Raw genomic sequence first — 18958 nt, forward strand, 5'->3', positions numbered from 1 at the left:
TTATTTATTTAATTTTACTTAGATACAAAGTCTCATTCTCAGACCTGAAAACGTTTGTGTGAATGTTTGTGAGAGCCAAAATGAGAACCAAATGACAAGTGAAACACAGAATACTCCAGTTATTACTTCTACTGATACCGTTTCACTTGTTATTAAGTTGGCCCTAATTATCTTGCATCCACTAATCAGGGTATTTGTAAGACTGGAGCGGTATGGATTTTTTTCCTGTCCGCTGTAGTTTATATGATGCCCTCCGATCTATACGGTCTAAGAAGAAACTTACAATGCAGGAATAATTGCAGCATTTCTTCCACAGTTTATTTCAAGAAGTTTCTTAAACTGCTTCAGAAAGGTGAATCAAGCCAGTAACGCAAGACCATATTCTGCATTACTTTGTTACAAGGGCTGAAACAATTAATTGGATTAATTTTGAATAATCGATCATTGAAATAATTAACTAATTTAGTAATCGAATAATTAACCGGAGTATACTTTAAACATGACATTTGATGTTAGAAAAACACCATCAAAACAGTAATTAAGCTAAAATTGTACAAAAAAACATGCCAGAACTCCTCATCTGGCATAGTTTTAGCGTCACCCGTTTCAAATTACTTAAATAAAATTTTAATAATTTTTTGCTGTCTAATTACTTACCAGTTAATCAAAAAAAAACAAAAAAACAAGTCAATTACAGAAAGGGCTGAGCTGTTCACATGTTGCCTAAAAACCTTTAGACAACTCATTTGTCTTATTTAAAAAAGGAATTGAATTATTACTAAAACGTTTAAGTGATTAAATAAAAAATTTGCAGACTGTTCCATTTTTTTATTCGATTACTTGATTAATCGTCCAATACTCGCTTACTAACGTAATCGTTAGCTTCAGCCCGGTTCTTACAGTTAACACAGCACTAACGATATTTAGAAAAAAACATTAACAGATTTCTTGAAGGTGAATTATATTTTGGACTAGCAACTTAAAAATATAGATTGTTTGTGATAGTAATTTAGGGTAGACTGGGAGCTAATTAGGACAATGAGGAAAGTGTGGGGGATGAATAAACATGCATCCGTCCTCTGGAGGTTTCCAGCAGCACCCGAAGCATCTTAATAATGTAACTGCTTCCATCTCCTGTCTGGTCTGGCAGAGAGGCCCACCCTGGGAGCAGAAGAAAGGGAGGGCTGCAAGGAAAAGGTTGAAATTATTATATATATTTTTTTTGCTGTTTGGTGCGAAGCAAAGAGAAGGTGAATGCTGAAACGTGGGGGCTCAGGTTGATCTGAGGGAGCAGGGAGAAAACTGTGTGCGAGAGCAAAAGAAACAGATGGAGCTACGTGAAACTGAGACTGAACTCCAGTTTCCTGTTTGCCGACACAGCTGAGGGGGCCCGTTGTGGGTTGTTTCTCCTGGCCCACTTCTGTAACAGACATGCAAACACATGCTGCCTCTCTGTTCCAGTCCCTTAATGTAACAGTCAAATATAGATTTTTTTTTTTCTTACTCGCTGTGTTTCCGAAAACACTCAAAACACCCAAGATGTTGACATGAGTTCAAACATTATCTGAAGCGTTGAGCTGATTGCTGCTCATTAGCTTCTGCTGCAGAATTGACGGTTGCACAAGCAATCCTTATCCCCAGTGTTCAGGTCCTAATGTTCTGCATGTTTTAGTTTATGACATGTTTTCACACACCTGCATCATTAACAAGCTTCTGCACACCTTGTCAACACTGAGGAGGTAATCTAATCAACTGATGGCTTTTATTTTGCTTCTTATTATGAAGCCAAAAAGAAGGAAGTAATGCAGTGTGTTGCTGAACTATATGTACTTTTTAAAGTTTTCGATAATTTGACATTGCAACCACAGATTTCAATAATGCTGTGACAGAGCAACACAAAAGTTGTGCATATGGAATATAACGCCTAGTTTTCAACTTCATGTTTTAAACAAAGTGTTTAACACTGTTTTATTTTTGTTCTCAACCTCATTTAATCTGTTGAATAAAATCCAGTCCAGCAGAAATAGTCCACCTGCGTGTTATTCAAACTCACTATAAATACGTCTGTCCTTTGAAGGCCTCAGAGGGTTTGTTAGAGAACAAAGAACGTCTTAAAGCTCAAGGATCACAGCAGACAGGTTTGGGATAAAGTCGAGCATCTCACGATAAAATGGAAATAATCTGACACAACTGCAAAGCTGTTAACCAGTGGCTAAACACCTTAACTGAGACCTAAGGAGCGCATTAGGAAGGAGCATGAGTGATGGCGTTGCTGCAGTCAAAGAAGGAGCTCTGTTCAGATGACACTTGAAAACTGTTTGTCTCACTTGATCTCTATCTGAGTGAACTGGCAAAGAAGAATGGGCAAAAACGTCCATCTGTAGATGTGCAGAGCTAGCGGAGACGTGCCCCAAACGACTTGCAGGTGCAGATGCAGCAACAATTTTTATTTGTAAAATAAAAAAAAAATAAAGAAAACCATTCCACTTTTCCAGTGTGCTCTACTTTATGCTCGATTATCATATACAGTCCCACGGTTTGCTGGTAAACATCAGGATATGATTTTGTTCTGCTGGCTTATATTGCTTTCATAATATTTGGTCCTGAAATTTAATTTCACTGTTTACTGCTGGGTGACAGCGTACTGCTGTAAATGAAAAGGTTGACTGTGACAATAGTGAAGCGAGCGCATAGCTGTGTTTGATCCCATCCGTCTTCTGTTGTTGTGTGACATTATAGGTCAGAATCCCAGCAGCTACTGGCATGGCGTTAACACTGTAAAGTAAGAAAAAGGGACAATCTACACTGGCAGCTTGTTTCTAAGTTTATTCCAGAGTTCAGTGCTATCATCAAAAGGATGAGTGAAGCACGCACACACGTCGAGGCGCACGTTTACGTATTGCCGTGGATAACATTATTAGAAAGTGAATCTACAGCTGTTGTTTCATAGTCAATCAATTTAACATTTCATAGTCTCTTACTTACTCAGTTATTTATGTTTGACATAGAGTGGTGTGATGAAAATGGGATTTATGCAAGATGACCTTTTGTTATCATTACTGCCTGATCCCTTCCTCATGTCTTATCTAAACAAAAGCATCAGTTGTATAATAACTGTTATATTCGTGGAAGAACTGGAGTAACAGATGGTTTTGCTCCTACCGTCATCGTATTGCACAAGCCTTTCAATCCTTTTTAACTCTGGGTACCAAATTCTCCTGCACCGAAATAGAAAAATAAAATTAAGTCGTTTCTATACAACGTAGAGAATACCAAGTAAGATTTCTCGCCGCCAGTTTCTCGCTGTTCGTGTGTGAAGTCCCTATTCCAGCCTGAGTTGGTGTAAGGCCCAGCAGGTGCTGCTCAGGTCAGGAGGACAGGACATTCCAGCCTCTTTCATGCTTCGCTTCTTCTAAATCAAAACACAGAGGAATCTGCGCTGCCTACAGCTGCCGGCACAAAGGGCACGAGCAGGGGAGTGATGACTCCAGCAAAGTAGTTTTGTTTCTCTCCTGCACCTGACTTTTGTGAGCAGGGGTCTTGGAGACGAGCCTCTCTGACCCATAAAGCTGCAGAAGTGAAAAGAAAAAAAAAAGAAAAAAAACATCTATATTTTGAGGCGCACTAGAAGCAGAGATGGATTTTGGTGTTGAGCTATTCAGGTATAGTTAGGACTTGAAAGTCTGACCTATATAACACTGAGTGTTCTTGTAGATATTAATTGCTTTGAGTAGCGTTAGTCACTGTGTGAAATGTGATGAGGGGAGAGGTTCCCATTCGAACCACTGTGTCACATTTATTCATTTGTAATTAAAGCTTCCAGTCTACTCTGGTGAGGTCTGCTGCTCATATTTTAAAGCCCCGTGGAAGATGGAGATGAAAGCCTCTAAATACCTCATCAATATTTGATGCTTTTCCTCCACTTTTTAATGAGCCATTTGATAAGGATACGTCTCTATTTTCTTGTTATCTTCAATTATCCTGATTTACCGTTGCAGCTTGACAGCGAAAGTGTTATACACACTGCTGGCCACATGTATTGGCACCCTCTGCTGCAGACGTTTAAAAAAAAAAAGAGCTTTGTATTGCAGTTGTATAATCTCCTGCTGAAAATGTTGGAAAACAGATGACACTTGAAAAGAAGTGGGGAAAAGAATCCCATGTCACCTGAATCCCCAGTGGCACAATTATAGTACCACTGCTGTCGATACAACCCCATTTGGAGCAAGACTTTTTCTAATACACTGCAGAGAGGGGAGACCTATTGTCTGTTTTCACCAACTCTTATTCTCGCAGCACTCTGCGAGAATAAACAGAGTGCTTATTCTGCACTCTGCTTATTATGATAGGTATGAGCTATCATACCTGTGGGGTGAGAGATCACCCCACAGGTATCTGTAGGATTTATTAATGGGGATGAGATGTTCATAGAAAAGGAGTTTCTGTGTTGATTTGGCCCATTTTCCCAAAAAATAATAAATAAATAAAAAAGTTGCAAATTACTCCCTACAAACATAACCTGGTCTTTCTGAAGTAATGTAAAAGTAAGGAGAAAATATACTTTACTTACATGATTTTATAGGGATTTGTAAGGGGGCTGGTAACTGTGACACAGGTGATTTTTGTAAAAAAAAAACAAAAAAACTACAAATAAGTCCAGAATTATTCTTAACAATGGCATATGGAGGTGTAAAATATAAATATGGTTCTTTTGAGTGGAATTCATATTATCATTCTGAAGTGGCCTAGAGAGTCTTGACTTTAATTCGAGGAGGGAGCTAAAGATTAGGGTGATGGCAAGGAGTTCTTCCAACCTCAAAGACTTGAGGTACATTTTTATTGTGTCAGTGGAAATCTGCTCAGCAATCATGAAAAGACCTTGATTGCTGTAACGTCACTGTTTCCATTAATGGTGGAGAAGCATACTGATAATTTTTAAAATTAAATTAAAGGTATTTTTTTTCCCCTAAATTACCCCCTCTTTCTCATTGTGTTGTTTTTTCATCCATCTTTTTCATTTCCTGTCAGAGACGAACGATTCGTCTTAGTTTTAAATCTAAATCTTTCAGGTTGCGATAATTTTGGGCTTAACTGTAGCTGATAGTTTTACTTCCAGTGTATTGTTTACTTTTGTAAATATGTAAAGATGCACAGAAGATGTTATTCAATACCATTTTCTTCAGTATTTTTTTTTTCTCTGTTTTTTAGTAAATTTACCGAATGTTGCCTTCTGTGCACATTCGCTCGTAAAGCCCGTCCACAGAGGGCATCCTTCACCGTCAAGGTCATGTGGCCTGTTTGCGACTTCCACTCAGGAGATTGTGGAGCCGTTCACGCTTCCCACCCCTCTTCCCTCTGCGTTCGACTCTTTGATGTCGCTTCAGACACCCCGCTCTCCCACGTCAATAAAAAAGTCTTAAACACTCAGGCAAGCATGCTATCATCTTCTCTTTCAGAAAATTAGGATCCCTTTAAAAGTTGAAAATGAGATGTCTTCCTGTGCATGAAGCACACACAGCCCCAAGGCCAACGTTTGATGTGCATCTTTGATGAACTGGGAATTCTCCTGTGCAGCCTCACAGCTGAGGACTGTGTTTTTGCAAATGGGCTGTCATGGAGATTCACTCTGATCTCTCGCTTTACTCCATTTCAGTTTAATTTCTTTCTCTTTTTCTTTTTTAGCTAAATGTGGCTTTGGGAGACGCACACTTCATATGTTACAGCCTTCGCTGGTGTGTTGTTTTTATTCTGATTGATCCTTTATTTTCATTAATAACGTAACACTCACGACGGTCGGCTTGATCGTATTCGTGTGTCTTGATGTGCAAGACGTGTGTTTCGCTCTTTGAAATGAAGCAATCACAGTAGTGGAACATGCTAAGGACAAATAGTGGTCTAATTGTAAGCGGATTTGGAGCCAAGCTGGTTTCAGGCAGTGAGACGGGAGCTCACAGAGGAGCATAAAGGGTGGGGGGAGACTTTCATGCACACACTGTTCTCTTCATCGCTTATCCTCCCTCCTCTGCCTCCTTCCATTCCTCCTGTACGCCAGCTTTCTCTTTCGTTCGCCCTCCCTGTCCCTCATCGTTTCTTTTCCCTGATTGGCCAATGGAGCACTCAGTCGCCTCCCCCCACCTTCCCATTCCTCCCAGCTTCCAGAAGGATCTACGTCATCCATCAGAGATTTCCAACTGTATAGCAGTCGACTCCATAACTAATACGTCGTGGCGCACTCCCAGAGTCCTCTTGTTTTATTAGGAAATCACCTCTTAAAGCCAGCAAATTGACCTGGAATTACTGCGGCCATCTGCTGGCCTTAATACAGCTATGATGACAAGAGGATAATAGTCGGTGGGAATGAAGGAGAAAGGAGAGAGGGGAGCACGGAAAGATGGGGAGGGATGAAGCATAAGAGTATCTGATGATTCGCTGAGCTGCAGAGAGAGGCAGACGGATCCAGATGCAAGAAGTGACATCGATCGCAGAAACGTAGGAATCCCCTCCCCTCATGCGTCCACGGTTCATAACCACGATGGGCACCGACGCATCAGGAGAAAGGAATTTGGTCTCATGTATCAGTAAACATGGGTCTCTGTTTGCATGTTGCACTGCACCATGTTGCCCTCTCCCCTCAACGTGGGCCTCAGCATTACATAACTCTTTGTTTTTGTATGTGACTGGCGGGCCGCATGTGCTCAACTTATTCACCGCTTCGCTGCACAGACTCGGGATGGCAGCCAATGGCGAAGCGCGCTGCTCTTTGTAACTCATTTAGTCCGCAGAATTTTTTTTTTTTTTTCTTTTTCTTTTTTTCTTTTTTGCTTGTTGGTTTCACAAAGCCGCCCTTCCCTTCCCTCCTCCAGCCAGCACTCAACTACCATTTTGGCTCGGTGCGCATTACGTCCGATCAGCTGATGTTTGGGTTTTCACAAGTACAGCCTACATAGGTTTTAAACACATTTTTTGCATCCCTTTTAGATTTTACTTTACCAGATTACTCCATTATGTAATGAAATGCTCTGAGGCGATTACCCTCTGTGCTTTGTGTCCCATAATGTGTTCCATCCAGGGCTAGCTCGGTAACCCGAGTTGATCCTCGTGAATGATTTAATGCTGACCCTTAACCTCATAGCTACGCATTATTGTACCATAAATTAGCCTGCAGGGGACTTTAAACGAACCGAATGCTTCAGAGTTCCTTTAATATTGAACTTTCATTTAAATAAGTTATGTTAATTTTTTTTAAAAATACCTCTTGATGTGACCTTCTAATAATGTGAGAGATGGAGTTTGTTTTGAGCTTACAGGATTATTTCTCGCTGCTGCTGTTTACCTTATCATCTCAGTAGCAGGTTTGCTCTGATAAAGGGGGGTCAGTAGAAAGTTTTAGGATGTTTGAGCAACAAATTGTGGAGACACAACAAAAGGGGTAGCTGGGAACTGGTGGATAATAATCAATATTTCCCAAGAATAGTGAATAAATAGAAGTATTTATCTCATCAGTCTCAGATTGGTCAAAAATCCATCTAAAGGATAAATTATTTTTCTTAGTTGTTCCACTTCAGTTGCGTACTTTCCAGAAAGAAATTAGAGTTGTTTGATTAGAAAAGCAAAGAAAAAAGTATTTTCAGAATTGCAATACTGATTCCAACGGAATACATAACTATTAGTATCTGTATTAATCTGTCTTAGGAATTAAATAATTCCAGAAACAAAAACAACTTTTGCTTAAAGAGAAATGCCGAAGGAAACGAGGTACATTCAGAGTATAATCATCTGATTGGAGGTCTGGTTTGATCACATTTCTATTAACTTTACTCTCCAGCTATTAAACACAGGGCTTTTGCACATGATTTTGATTTATTTTGCATGCTCCAAATATGATCGAAAGGCTTTGAAGAAAGAAAAAAACCCAGAAACTTTTAGGCCTGTTCCCAACATGTTGAGACATCACATTAGATAGCTATTGAGAAATAAATATATATTCCAGAACTCTTGATGACTTATACCTCTGACTGGACCTCTGCTTACACAAATATTAAAGCTCTGAGAAGTGAATTTTAAGCATATTACTCATAGAAAAGGAGAAACTGCTCATGAATCAATTATGCATCATTTCCAAAGGTTACAGAGTTCTGAAATGGCAAGATGAGATTATTACTTCAAAACGCATTCTATGAAAAGCGTTGACATTTATCTGTATAGTGTTTGTTTGGAGTGTTGTAAACATTGCATGGTTTTGACAATTTCAAGGACATATAAGACGCTGCCTTACATTACCTGCTTGACTCTAAATAACAGGTTGACACATTTAGTTTGCCAACACAAAGGAGGTTTTAGAAGTTAAAAAGGCACTTATTTCCCTCAGGAGTCTGTAGAGAGCAGAAACGGACCAGCTGTTCTTAAAGCATAGCTATTCTGAGTGTAGGCTATTAAAATGGTTTGTCAGAGGTGACGGAAAGACCGGCTCTGTTGCCAGGGGAAACTGAAGCTAGTGGGACACGAGCGCTTGACTTCAGCAGCTACGGCAGCGGTTGATAACTAACAGCTTTGGTCATGCGCCGAGAGGTAATCGTTTCTGGGGCTATAACCTGCCACAAAGTATGAATAGCTTATGTTGATGGGGTTGGGCGCTCTTTAAAACTCTGTCCTGGTGGAGACAATAACACACAATAATGAAGCAAGCAGGTCTAAGTCCATCATCAGGCACTTGACCTATTTATCACTTTTAATCTGCGAACAGGCAGCATATCGGGCAGCGAGAGTTCCCCGTCATCCCCAAAGGAAGTGTGTATTTATGATTTACATTTCCACAATGAGATTATAGCAATCCTCTGGTTTGTAATTCAGAAAATCCTATTTGTATGTAGTTGTAAATAGCTCAATTGTAACTTTAAAAAAGATAAATAAATAAAAAGGCAGTGAAGAAACACTGTGCTAAAAGATTTTTACAAAACACGCAGGAAAAAGTTCTTTGTGCACATACTGACATTTTTCATGTATTTTGATTTAATTTTATGTGAAAAACCAATATAAAAGTACAAGTGGGGAAACTTTAGGTGGAGTAAAAGGAGGATGCATCTTTTTTTTTTTTTTTTTACATCTTAGTCACACAGCAGAGACAACCGTATCTCTGGAGAAGCTGCAGAGAGCCAAAGGTCCTTAGAAAAAAAAAATCAACAGGATAACAAATCTGATCTGGTTGAAGGATAGCTCCTGTTTGCAGTTTCTCACAACAAGCCGTGTAGGGGACACAAAATGTGGAAGAAGGCTTCTCATCCAATGAAATTGAGTTTTTTTTGTTTGTTTTTTGTTTTTTTGGGGGGGGTTCCACATGCAGAATCCTAAGTGTAGTTAAACTCTAGGATAGTTAATGGGAAGATGGATGAATCTGTCCTAGAAGAAATGCTGGAAAAGACATTCCAACATGTTCCAACAGGACAACAACACTAGATACCTGCAGCTGGAATTAAAGCAAAGTAGCTCAGATCAGAAAATATTAAACAAGACAGCCCAGTAAAAGTTTGACCTGAATCAAACTGAGATCGTATTTCAACGCCTGACAAGTGATGTTGAGTCTCCTCTTCATAAAATGATGAATATCCAGAAGAGAAGTGTGAGCAGGTGGATTCATAAAGTATTGATACAAGGGATTAAATACAAATGCAAAACTTCAAAAGTTTCACTTCGTAATTATAAATTAATTTGTGTTATCAAATTATAATACCTATGATATAATATCCGAATAAAATACCTTGAAGTGTGTGGTTGCAATACGTTAAAAGGCTCTGTATCACTAAAAGGATGCAAGATCATTAACTTAGATTATTTTCTTTTCTTTCATTAATATTTTTTCAAGTTGTGACCATCAGATATTATAGTAAACAAAGTTGTGCAACTGCCAACATCCTGCTTTTTGTCTGCAGTATTTTGACACTTGTATGTGCTCAGCAACTCTTGTCTATGGCTAACGCTCCTTTAACCCGCTCATCCTGTATTTGCACTCCCTCCTTCTAACTGACCCTCTCCCTGCCCCACTTCCACAGTGCCAGACTCTGCCAGGCTCGACCCCACCCCTCCTCTTCTCCCCGCCAACCCCGGTGCCATCCCACCCGTACCCCAAAGCAGTGGAAATGGGAAGCGCGCCCCCTCCGGATGCCAGCCGCAGACAGCACAGCAGCCGCAGACTTTGCTCCAGCAGCAGCAGCAGCAGCAGCAGCAGCAGCAGCAGCGCTACCTGCCCAGAGAGGTGCCACCGCGCTTCCGCCAGCAGGAGCAGAAGCAGCTGTTGAAGAGGGGCCAGCCTCTGCCTCCCGGGACCCTGCCTCTCCTTACCACGGGATATCCCGACACTAGTGAATCTGCAGCATCAACCGTAGCCATAAACCCCTCTCCGTCCTGTACCTCTTCCTCCTCAGCCAGCTTGCCCACAGGTCAGCAGAGACACTTGACAAAACTCCACCTCTGCTATTACTAAATACTGCATAGGCTTGCAGAATGATGCTTGCTGTGTAAGAGTGGATTATTGTTCTGAATTGCTTCAGTTTTTTTTCATTGTGGGGGGACGTGGAGTAAAATCACGTTGTTTGCGGTTCTTAAAGCTGCCATCATCATTCTAAAATGTTTGCATTTCTAGACGAAAGTAACACTTTACACTTTTAATTGAACATTAAAATTAATTTTAATTAACTTAAAATTGAATGCATGCCAGCTACTTAAAACGCCACACACATTTTTGCTTAATATTTTTTTGGGATACAAAAAAGAAAGGAAAAAAAAAAAAGCAAATTTCTTTTAAAGGTTTCATGGTCAACTATTTTTAATTTAGTAACAGCAGAAATACAAAATCTTCTAAAGTCTCTTTAGAGACTTGTTTTTTTTTTTTGTTCTTTTTCAAAGAATTAAAGTTACATCTGAAAGATTTCTAGAATCATATGAGTAAAATTATAACAGATATGTAGCTAAATGATACAAATTTAAGAGAATTAATTGAATGTTCTTTTAAAGCTTCTTAAAATCTACCTTTTTGTAAGCATTTATTAAACAGCATGCATTTATGTAATGAAAGATTTGTGCTTTATGTGGATATGAACAACTATCTAACTCTTAGGTGCCAAAACCATCTTCAGTAAATACACATCCTGCAGTGTCGAGGTACTGTGCATACTGAAAAGTTGGAGGAAACGGCAGGCTGATGCTGCCTCCCGTCCGCTTTCTTTTGATGGTCTGGCATCGTAGCGTGTTTGTTTTTTTTGTGGTTTCCTGTCTGTCATTTGTGGATAAACGTCAAAGTGAGAGTTATTTTCCTCCTTCGTAAACTGAGCGCTTTGTTTTGAACGTCATAATCGATATCCAGCGTCATAGCGCGGCTGTACGCAGGTGTCTCCCAGATGGCTGCTGGTCTGCAGTGGAGCCTCGTCTGAGTTGGTCACATTAATTGCCACTTTATGAGTTTGTTCCTCTTCTACTGTTAATGGAATTAGCGGCAGTCTAGCCGTTGCTCAGAAACATTACTGCACCCAGCAGAGCAAAATATTTCAGTGCAGACAATGCGACTTAGGGGTTTATTAACTTTTACCTGCCACTTCATAAATTTACCTGCATGTTGACAGTAGTTTGTGCTAATTTATTTCCCTGATGATGCATTTTTTGTGCCTCAGATTGAAATCTCAACATTCTGACAGTGACTCTCTATTGATATGTGGTCTCTTTCTATTTAACTTTGCTGGGGGTTTTTTCTTGGACTACATCTGCTGTGCCATGTGTTACGTTTTAGTTTTGTTTACCACTCTGCCTCTGGTTTTGTTCCTGTTAAACTCTGCTGAAGCATTTGGATCACAGGTGCTGCTGGCCACTGTTTATTCCTCACTTTGCCAGGCTGGGACTTAGAAACCGGGATGAGGTAGATGAAAAGTAAACACAGCTGGCTATTTTTTTTCTCTCTCTGTGTGTGTTTTCCTTCCTGTTGCTTTCATGCTTCTCCAAGTGATAATAGTCAATTATTTACCAATAATTATCTGGTGTTGATGAAGATCCTTCAGGGCCTTTTGCGTCATGCGGCTTAATTCTCTGTAACTGTCTCAGGGCATCACTCGGCTCCTCCTCTGATTCTGTGAATGCAGATTTATTTACATGGCGACGAGATGTTTACCCTCTCGTCGTCTCTCTCCCCTCCTCCTCCTTCCTCTGATTAACACCCTCGTACTGCGCTCTGAGCTTCAGTGTTTCCTGTTTGGGAGGAGGAGCGATACGGAACGAGCTACTTGGCCCGCTGCCTCGGTGAGACCGAGAGAGAAGCAGAGAAAGAAGTAGAGAGCCAGAGTGGCAGAGGTCCAGGTCTGTGGGCTGAAGTGACTCATAGCTTACGGTAAAAGCTGCTGCTTCTCTCCGCCCCTCTCTGGCAGCTCGGCTCTGCTTTTGCTCTCTGTGCGTCTTTGAACCGACGTGTTGCATTGGGATAGAGAGAGAAGTCTACTTTCCTGACTAAAGACCGACTCTGTTTTATTCCCTCCTATAAAACGGGAGTTTTCAATGAGCCCAACTCTGTCCGTTTCCCGCTCCTCGTCCTGAATCAGTCTTGTAAGCTAGCTACTGAAAATATGCAGCCCTACAGGTAAATATCACCTTAGTCACATCCTGGTCACACAGCAGAGAGAAAGGTGGTCCCCTCCTCTCTTTGACCCAGTGGTGATGTCTAACAGTAGGAACACACTGGCTCCATTCATTGCCCTCCTTTCCACTTCTCCTCTCCATCTGCCTGACTCTGTGTTTCATTATCCGGCTACATGTGGATGTCTTAAAAAGCCAATCTGATAAATGTTTCTTGTTTTTATTTATATGCAACAAAAACAAAATAAAATAAAAAAAAAACACAAACATTTCCTTTCCTCCTAGATCAGAGGAACTTGTGTGTCATAGAGTATTAATCTGGTGTGAAGGCCTGTAAACAGTGAAGTCTTGGAGTATTTTCCTTGATAATTGAATTTCATGCTAAGGATTTTAGATGTTAAATCTGCCCATTTAATTTTAAGACACAAGGAAATGTAGTTTCTTCCATTTCCTCTGTGTTTTGCAGGGAAGTCATTTCCTTTTTTCATGTTAGTTGAACTCTGAGTTCTTTGGCTCAGTGTGGATGAGATGTTTTGTGGAGTTTGATCTACATGGAAGATGCTTTGTTAGACATTGAACACACCAGCTCTACGACAGTGGCAGCAGCATTCTGTGGGGATGCTTTTTATTCTATTTTTCTGTAGCAGTGATCAGAGATGTCGTTACAAGAAATGACTTGAGGCTCGGTCTGCGGCTCACCTTCCATCGGGTGACCAAGACCTTGAGTCAGTGTCCAGATGCCCTGCTGTCCATGATGCGGTCTCTCTCTCTCTCTCTCCTGTTTATAAATAAATTCAAATTTGGTTTTCTTTCAAAATGTTTCTCTCATCGTCTTTGTTTAGGAGCGGAGCAACCTACGCTCGCAGCTTCCACTTTGACTGGTTTTGTTTAACTCTGGGCTCTTGTCTTAATGTGTTTGCGGCGTTGCTGGGAGGATTTACAGCTAACCGCCTTTGCATTTGTAAGACACTTTTGTTTATAGCTTGTAAAATAATTAACGACTTTTATATACCAGCGGGGAGCTGCCGATGTAACGGAACAACAAAAAAGACTTCTCGGTGTAAACATGCCTCGATGTGTGCAAGAGCTGCGCCGCTAATGTGTTAATAGCTCGTCTGCTGGAGAAGAGGGTGCATGCACGATAGGCTTGATGTACTCTTTAAGTCTGCTGATCATGCCGTAAAAGAGCCTTGGGAATCCCCTCAAAGAGGCCTGGGATGTCTTGTGATGTGATTAAACATCAGCTCTGTGTTAACCACAAATGTTCGACACTCGCTCTCTGTTTTTCTATGTTGGCTGACTTTCTCTCTGCTTTTTCCTCCTCTGACTTTGTCTGCGAAGCCCGGTCGTCTCTGACGCACGCGTTCTCCTCCTCCGTCTCCAACGTATCAAAAAAAAAAAAAAAGCAACTTGCACACTTTCTAGTTTGCCCTTAGGGTGGGAATTATTAGTCAGACCGCACATTCCATATTCTGCCAATCTTCTTGTGATTCTAGACTTTTTTCCAATGTTGCCTTTTTTTTTTTTTTACGTAGCTAACAATCCATATCCCTGGGCACTTTAATGTTGAGGAGGTATAAAAGAGAGCTATTTTAAAACTTGAATGCTGTGAGGAGAGAAGGAATACAGAGAGGAGAACATGAAGTCCAGATGTCTTAGTTGTGTAGTTTCTTCATGACACAGTGTACCCTTCTGTTATCCTTTGGATTTTTCTTAATAATGTTATGATGAGACCAAACAAAAATGTACTGAAAGTGAACGTATAGAAGAATTTCTTCTATAAAGAATGCATCTTGTTTTTCATTAGACTTTGTCACATTCAAAACACACATTTTAATGTAATCCTTAAATTAAAAATTGCTTCACATTGGGAAGTGGAAAGAAAAGGACACAGTAATTTCAAATTGGTTACAAATAAAAGTATAAAAAGTGCCGACATTTCTATTCATCCTCTTTTAAACTTGGCAGCAGTTTTGTAAAACCTGCAAAAGGCTTGAAACCTGGACAGGTTCATCTTTAAGGAGGACCTCAAACATACAACTAACACTGTAATATATAATGGTTTATATCAAATTGTTTTCATGTGAGCCATCAAAGTCTAGACATAAATCCAATTCAAAATCAGTTTTAAATTTTGTTCACCTTCTCTTTCCATCCAGTCCATTTCAACTTGAATCATTTTACAAAGAGGAATGGGAAGAAATTTCAGTCTTCACAAGTAAAGCTGGTAGAAACTTACCACCAATAGGCTTGCAGTTGTAAATGCAGGGAAAGGTGCAATTACAACTAACCACTAACCAAATAACTAAGAACTAAGAAGGGCCTATTCTAAATGGATGCATGAGTAATATTGAAAACACTATATCTGTTTCCCTCCACTTCAGCTATACACTACTATGTTTTGAAAGAATTAGTCTAATATAAGTACTCATTGAAGGAACTGTATTGTGATAAAGTCGCTGTTACTCTGCCTTCAGCTTCAATGGTAAATTATAACAGGTTATCCTGCATTATGTCCCCGCTTCAAAGAACCGCAGCAGCAATTTAGTGTTAAACATGGGCTTAACTTTACGGCTCCCAACCTCAACCGCAATAGTAATTTTAACTCATTCATGCATGTAAGCCGTTATACTTCATATTTCAGTGAGCGACTTGTGTGTTGCGATGTTGCTTTACGATCAAATCAAGCCATTCCTAAAAGATCACGTTTTGCATTATTGGGGACTGCAGTACATCAACACAATGTGAACTTTCTAATCATCAGACAAAGAGGCAGTACATTTTTTGGGGAGTTCTGTATGTTCCCACCCAGCAGGATGTTCATCTGGCAGGCGGCATGCATTGTCAGCTCTGTACCATCTAGTCTCTCTGCCCTTCGGGGACTTCATTAAGCCAGGAACTGTACAGCTGAGGCCCACACCGTCCCTCTAGATTATTTCCTACTTCAGTTTCCAAACATCTTTCTTTTTTTTCTTTTTTTTATCTTACAGCCCTTTCTATCATACTCAGCTCGTTCTCCCTTGTGAACGTTTCAGCCAAAACAATCCTGGAGAGCAATTCTTTAAGATTATTCTGAAAAGTATAAATCAGTGCAATTATTGACAAGACGTATGAAATAAATGTAACTAACTTTTGTAATTTCTACTTTATTTTTAGTTGTTTCTCTGATTTGTACAAAAAACATGAGAAAAAGCCCTGCATCTTTTAGACACAACCAAAAATGGGAAGAAAAAAACAAAAACAAACAGACAAAAAAAAACAAAACAAGAGAACATACATTTCAAATAAGCCACATTTTTGTTGTCTTCATACTTCAGGGAACGTCTAATAATAAAGTAGCTTCTCGACTCAATTTATCTATAGTAATAATTGCAGCAGTAATTTAAAATGTCTAAAACAACTGGAGCTCTGAATAACAATCCTGCAGGGTGATCTCTATTTATCTGGAAGTTATGAACACTGAGGATGATATGAAAACAGGTGGCAGAAATAAACACTGTTAACGAGCCGTAGCAAAGAGGTGATGATGCCCACTTTTAAGTCCCCCAAAGATCCTAAGATCCTTCTTAGAGTGCGTGGTGTCATGATCTCTTGAAATATCAGGACATCTAAACGAAAAATTGCATTGATTTTACACAAAACTGACAATGACATGGTGTTTCAGGTAGAAAATGACCTGAAATACACGACCAAATCAAAACAGAAATGATTGACCAGAATCTGATCATGCTTTGGGTCTCCATTGTGCACAGGAGAAGGGGTGGAACCACGGCCATAATAGGACCCTGTTTTCCAACAAACATTGACTTATTGTTGTGATGTGAGGATGCCAGGATAATTTGTAAACAATAGCAGCGTTGATCCAGTGGCCCCCTGCTCTCCTTCTTTTACCAGCCTGCATGTCCTCCTCCTGTCCACACCACCCAGTTTTTCATTTTTAGTACTTCTCTTTTTTTTTTGTCCGTTTCCTTGCAGCTCTAGGACCTTATTTCTAATCTGCTCACAGATATCCAAAAGGTTAATGTGAGTTATGTTCAGATTACATCATCGTAAAGCAGATTTTTCCTTTCAGAATCTATGTGTAGCCTCACTTCATGTTTGATATGTGCTTTTCCATAAGCAAGCATGTGCAAATGCAAGAAAACAAAACTCCCGAATCCAGAGTGGGCTTTTAAGAGGTTTCACTTGCCGTCGTTTGCCTGCTGCTGCTGTACAAGAGGCTTTCCATTGTGGGCGACAGTGCTAATTGCAGACAGAGCCAAATATTTAGTCACCGACAGCGTTGAATGGATGAAAGATATGAGGGGAAGCCTGGAGAGGTACAAGTGTCCTCTTCTATGTTTTCTTTTGACTTGATTGAGAGTACTTTATGAAAGCCTAACCCGTTCCTCTCCGACAATCCCTTTCCCTCCCCCCAACCAGTCATGTTTCATTGCTTTTCCAGAAAGGGAGAATATCCTCCGTCAGGACAGGAATAGAACGCGATATAAATAAAGCCAGAGGGAGTCAATAGAAGAGGACAGACCCAGCCAAAGCTGTGTTGGTGGGAGGGACGTAGCGAGACGGGTGAGGGAGGAAGGAAGGTGTGGAGGAGGTGGGATGGGGGTTGTTTCATGCCGCGCAAGAGCTGTGCAACTTCTTGGCAGCATTTCAGAAATGAGCCTCAGAAGCTTGGCGAGCCGAGCAGACATATTGAGACAAGGATGGTCGCTGCGTTGCACAAAACCTAGCTCTTTGCAGGATGGTTGGGAGGCACCTCTCCACAGGTATTTTACTGCTGTCTGTCCTCTTTTTTCTCTTTTTCTCCTGTCTGTGTTTTTCTCGTCTATCCGTCTCTTCTGCGTTGTTTTGGCAGCTTGTATCCACGTACACTCTGAATGACTACTTTTTTTTTTTGTACCATTTCAGCTGCAGCGACAGTGCATTTCGAGTGTGCAGCGTTGAGTTGCTGCGTGTCGCGTTTATCGTTGCGAGCGAGATGTGTGTTTTTGAAGCAGTAGTGGAGCTGCAGACAGTAGATCAGAGGCTTTTTTGGCTCTCATTCAGTACTGAGAAAATGGCGGTCCTGCACTTTACAGCAGAGAGAGACGCTACAGAACGACAGCGCTGTGTGTCAGAAACACAGTGCCCTGTTTCCCTCCTCCCTCCCTGCTCTCTCACCATATCCTCTCTCCCTTTTATGTAGTGGCGAGCGTTGTGGTAAGCTTGAAAACAGGAGGTGCCACACAAATATTGTCACTTCCCTCATGTAGTTGTGACATAGTTGCCGTATTTGCATGCAAACTATGTGTACATGTGAGGGGAGGGGGGGCATGTAAACAAGAACCAATGCAGCACGAGGGACAGCTGTAATCATGCAGTAATGCTGCATTACCTTCAGAATCATAGTCCCCGATGTTCTGTAATGGTAAACGCTTGACTTTGTTAGAGCAGTTTTACAGAGGGGTAAATGCAAATAAAAAGACGGGGGTCGATATTGTTCCAAGGCAGCAAAGTAGTCATGCTTCATGCTTAGTAAAGGTCATGTTTGTTGCTGTTTGAAGTTGTTAAACTAGAGATGCCCAAGCTGTAGGAACTCATCCTTGGTTGAGCCTGTTCTGGTATTCAAATATAAATATAACACCTGTTCTGTGGTGAAGTGAGTAACACTTAAAAAAAAAAAGAAACTACAACGCGCTGCGATTTACGTTATTTTGAAATAAAATCTGCAAATCTGACTTTGAAATAAATATGACTAGTGCACTGTAGATTGAAGTAAAATGTATGTTTAAAAGTGATTCTGTAGAATTGCTCAATACTTGCATTGTTGATCAACAGATTTTTAATCTAGGTGGTTTCTGTTTTGACCAGTAGGTCTCTGTAGTTTGTGTAGATACACAGACATACATTTAGTATTTAGAAAACCTTAAAATTATTGAAAATTGGGACGTTGAAATATTTGATGTCGGCATATTTATTCAGCGTGGGGGGAAAATCTTATGTCAAGAAACCATTTTTAACCAAAACACTGATGGCACAGTACTTGGCATCTCAGCCGTCAGTACTTTGATCATCCCCTTCTTAATGAATAGAACAGCTCTATGTCCCATCCTGTTACCTTTCACAAAGTTTGTGAATACATAGTGGGTTGTGTGATTATTCTTTGTTTTGTTTTTTTAGTTGCACAATCTCTCTTCTAGGGTCCAGACTTGGAGGCTTTGATCCTCAATTGTGTTGTTTTCATCTCATCACCCAGGTTTTTAACAAGTTATCTGTCTGGGGACTCTAATGGCCCTGCAAGGAGGTTGAATTTAGCTGTGGTGATCAATATCTGTATTGATCTGGCTATACGTCTTGAAACATTATCCTA

General features: G+C 40.4%; 1 protein-coding gene across 2 annotated transcripts in view; it reads left to right on the plus strand.

The window, feature by feature from the left end:
- The window catches only part of LOC103141734 (trinucleotide repeat-containing gene 6C protein-like), a 48180-nt gene that overhangs the window by 10229 nt on the left and 18993 nt on the right, over nt 1-18958 (plus strand). For both annotated transcript variants that reach the window (XM_016673944.1, XM_016673945.1), the window contains exon 4: nt 10047-10433. In XM_016673944.1, coding sequence (XP_016529430.1) covers nt 10047-10433 — 387 coding nt within the window. The remainder of the gene's footprint in view (nt 1-10046; nt 10434-18958) is intronic.

The sequence above is a fragment of the Poecilia formosa genome, unplaced genomic scaffold (genome assembly GCF_000485575.1).
Source record: "Poecilia formosa unplaced genomic scaffold, Poecilia_formosa-5.1.2 Scaffold88, whole genome shotgun sequence".
In the NCBI taxonomy this organism is placed as follows: domain Eukaryota; kingdom Metazoa; phylum Chordata; class Actinopteri; order Cyprinodontiformes; family Poeciliidae; genus Poecilia; species Poecilia formosa.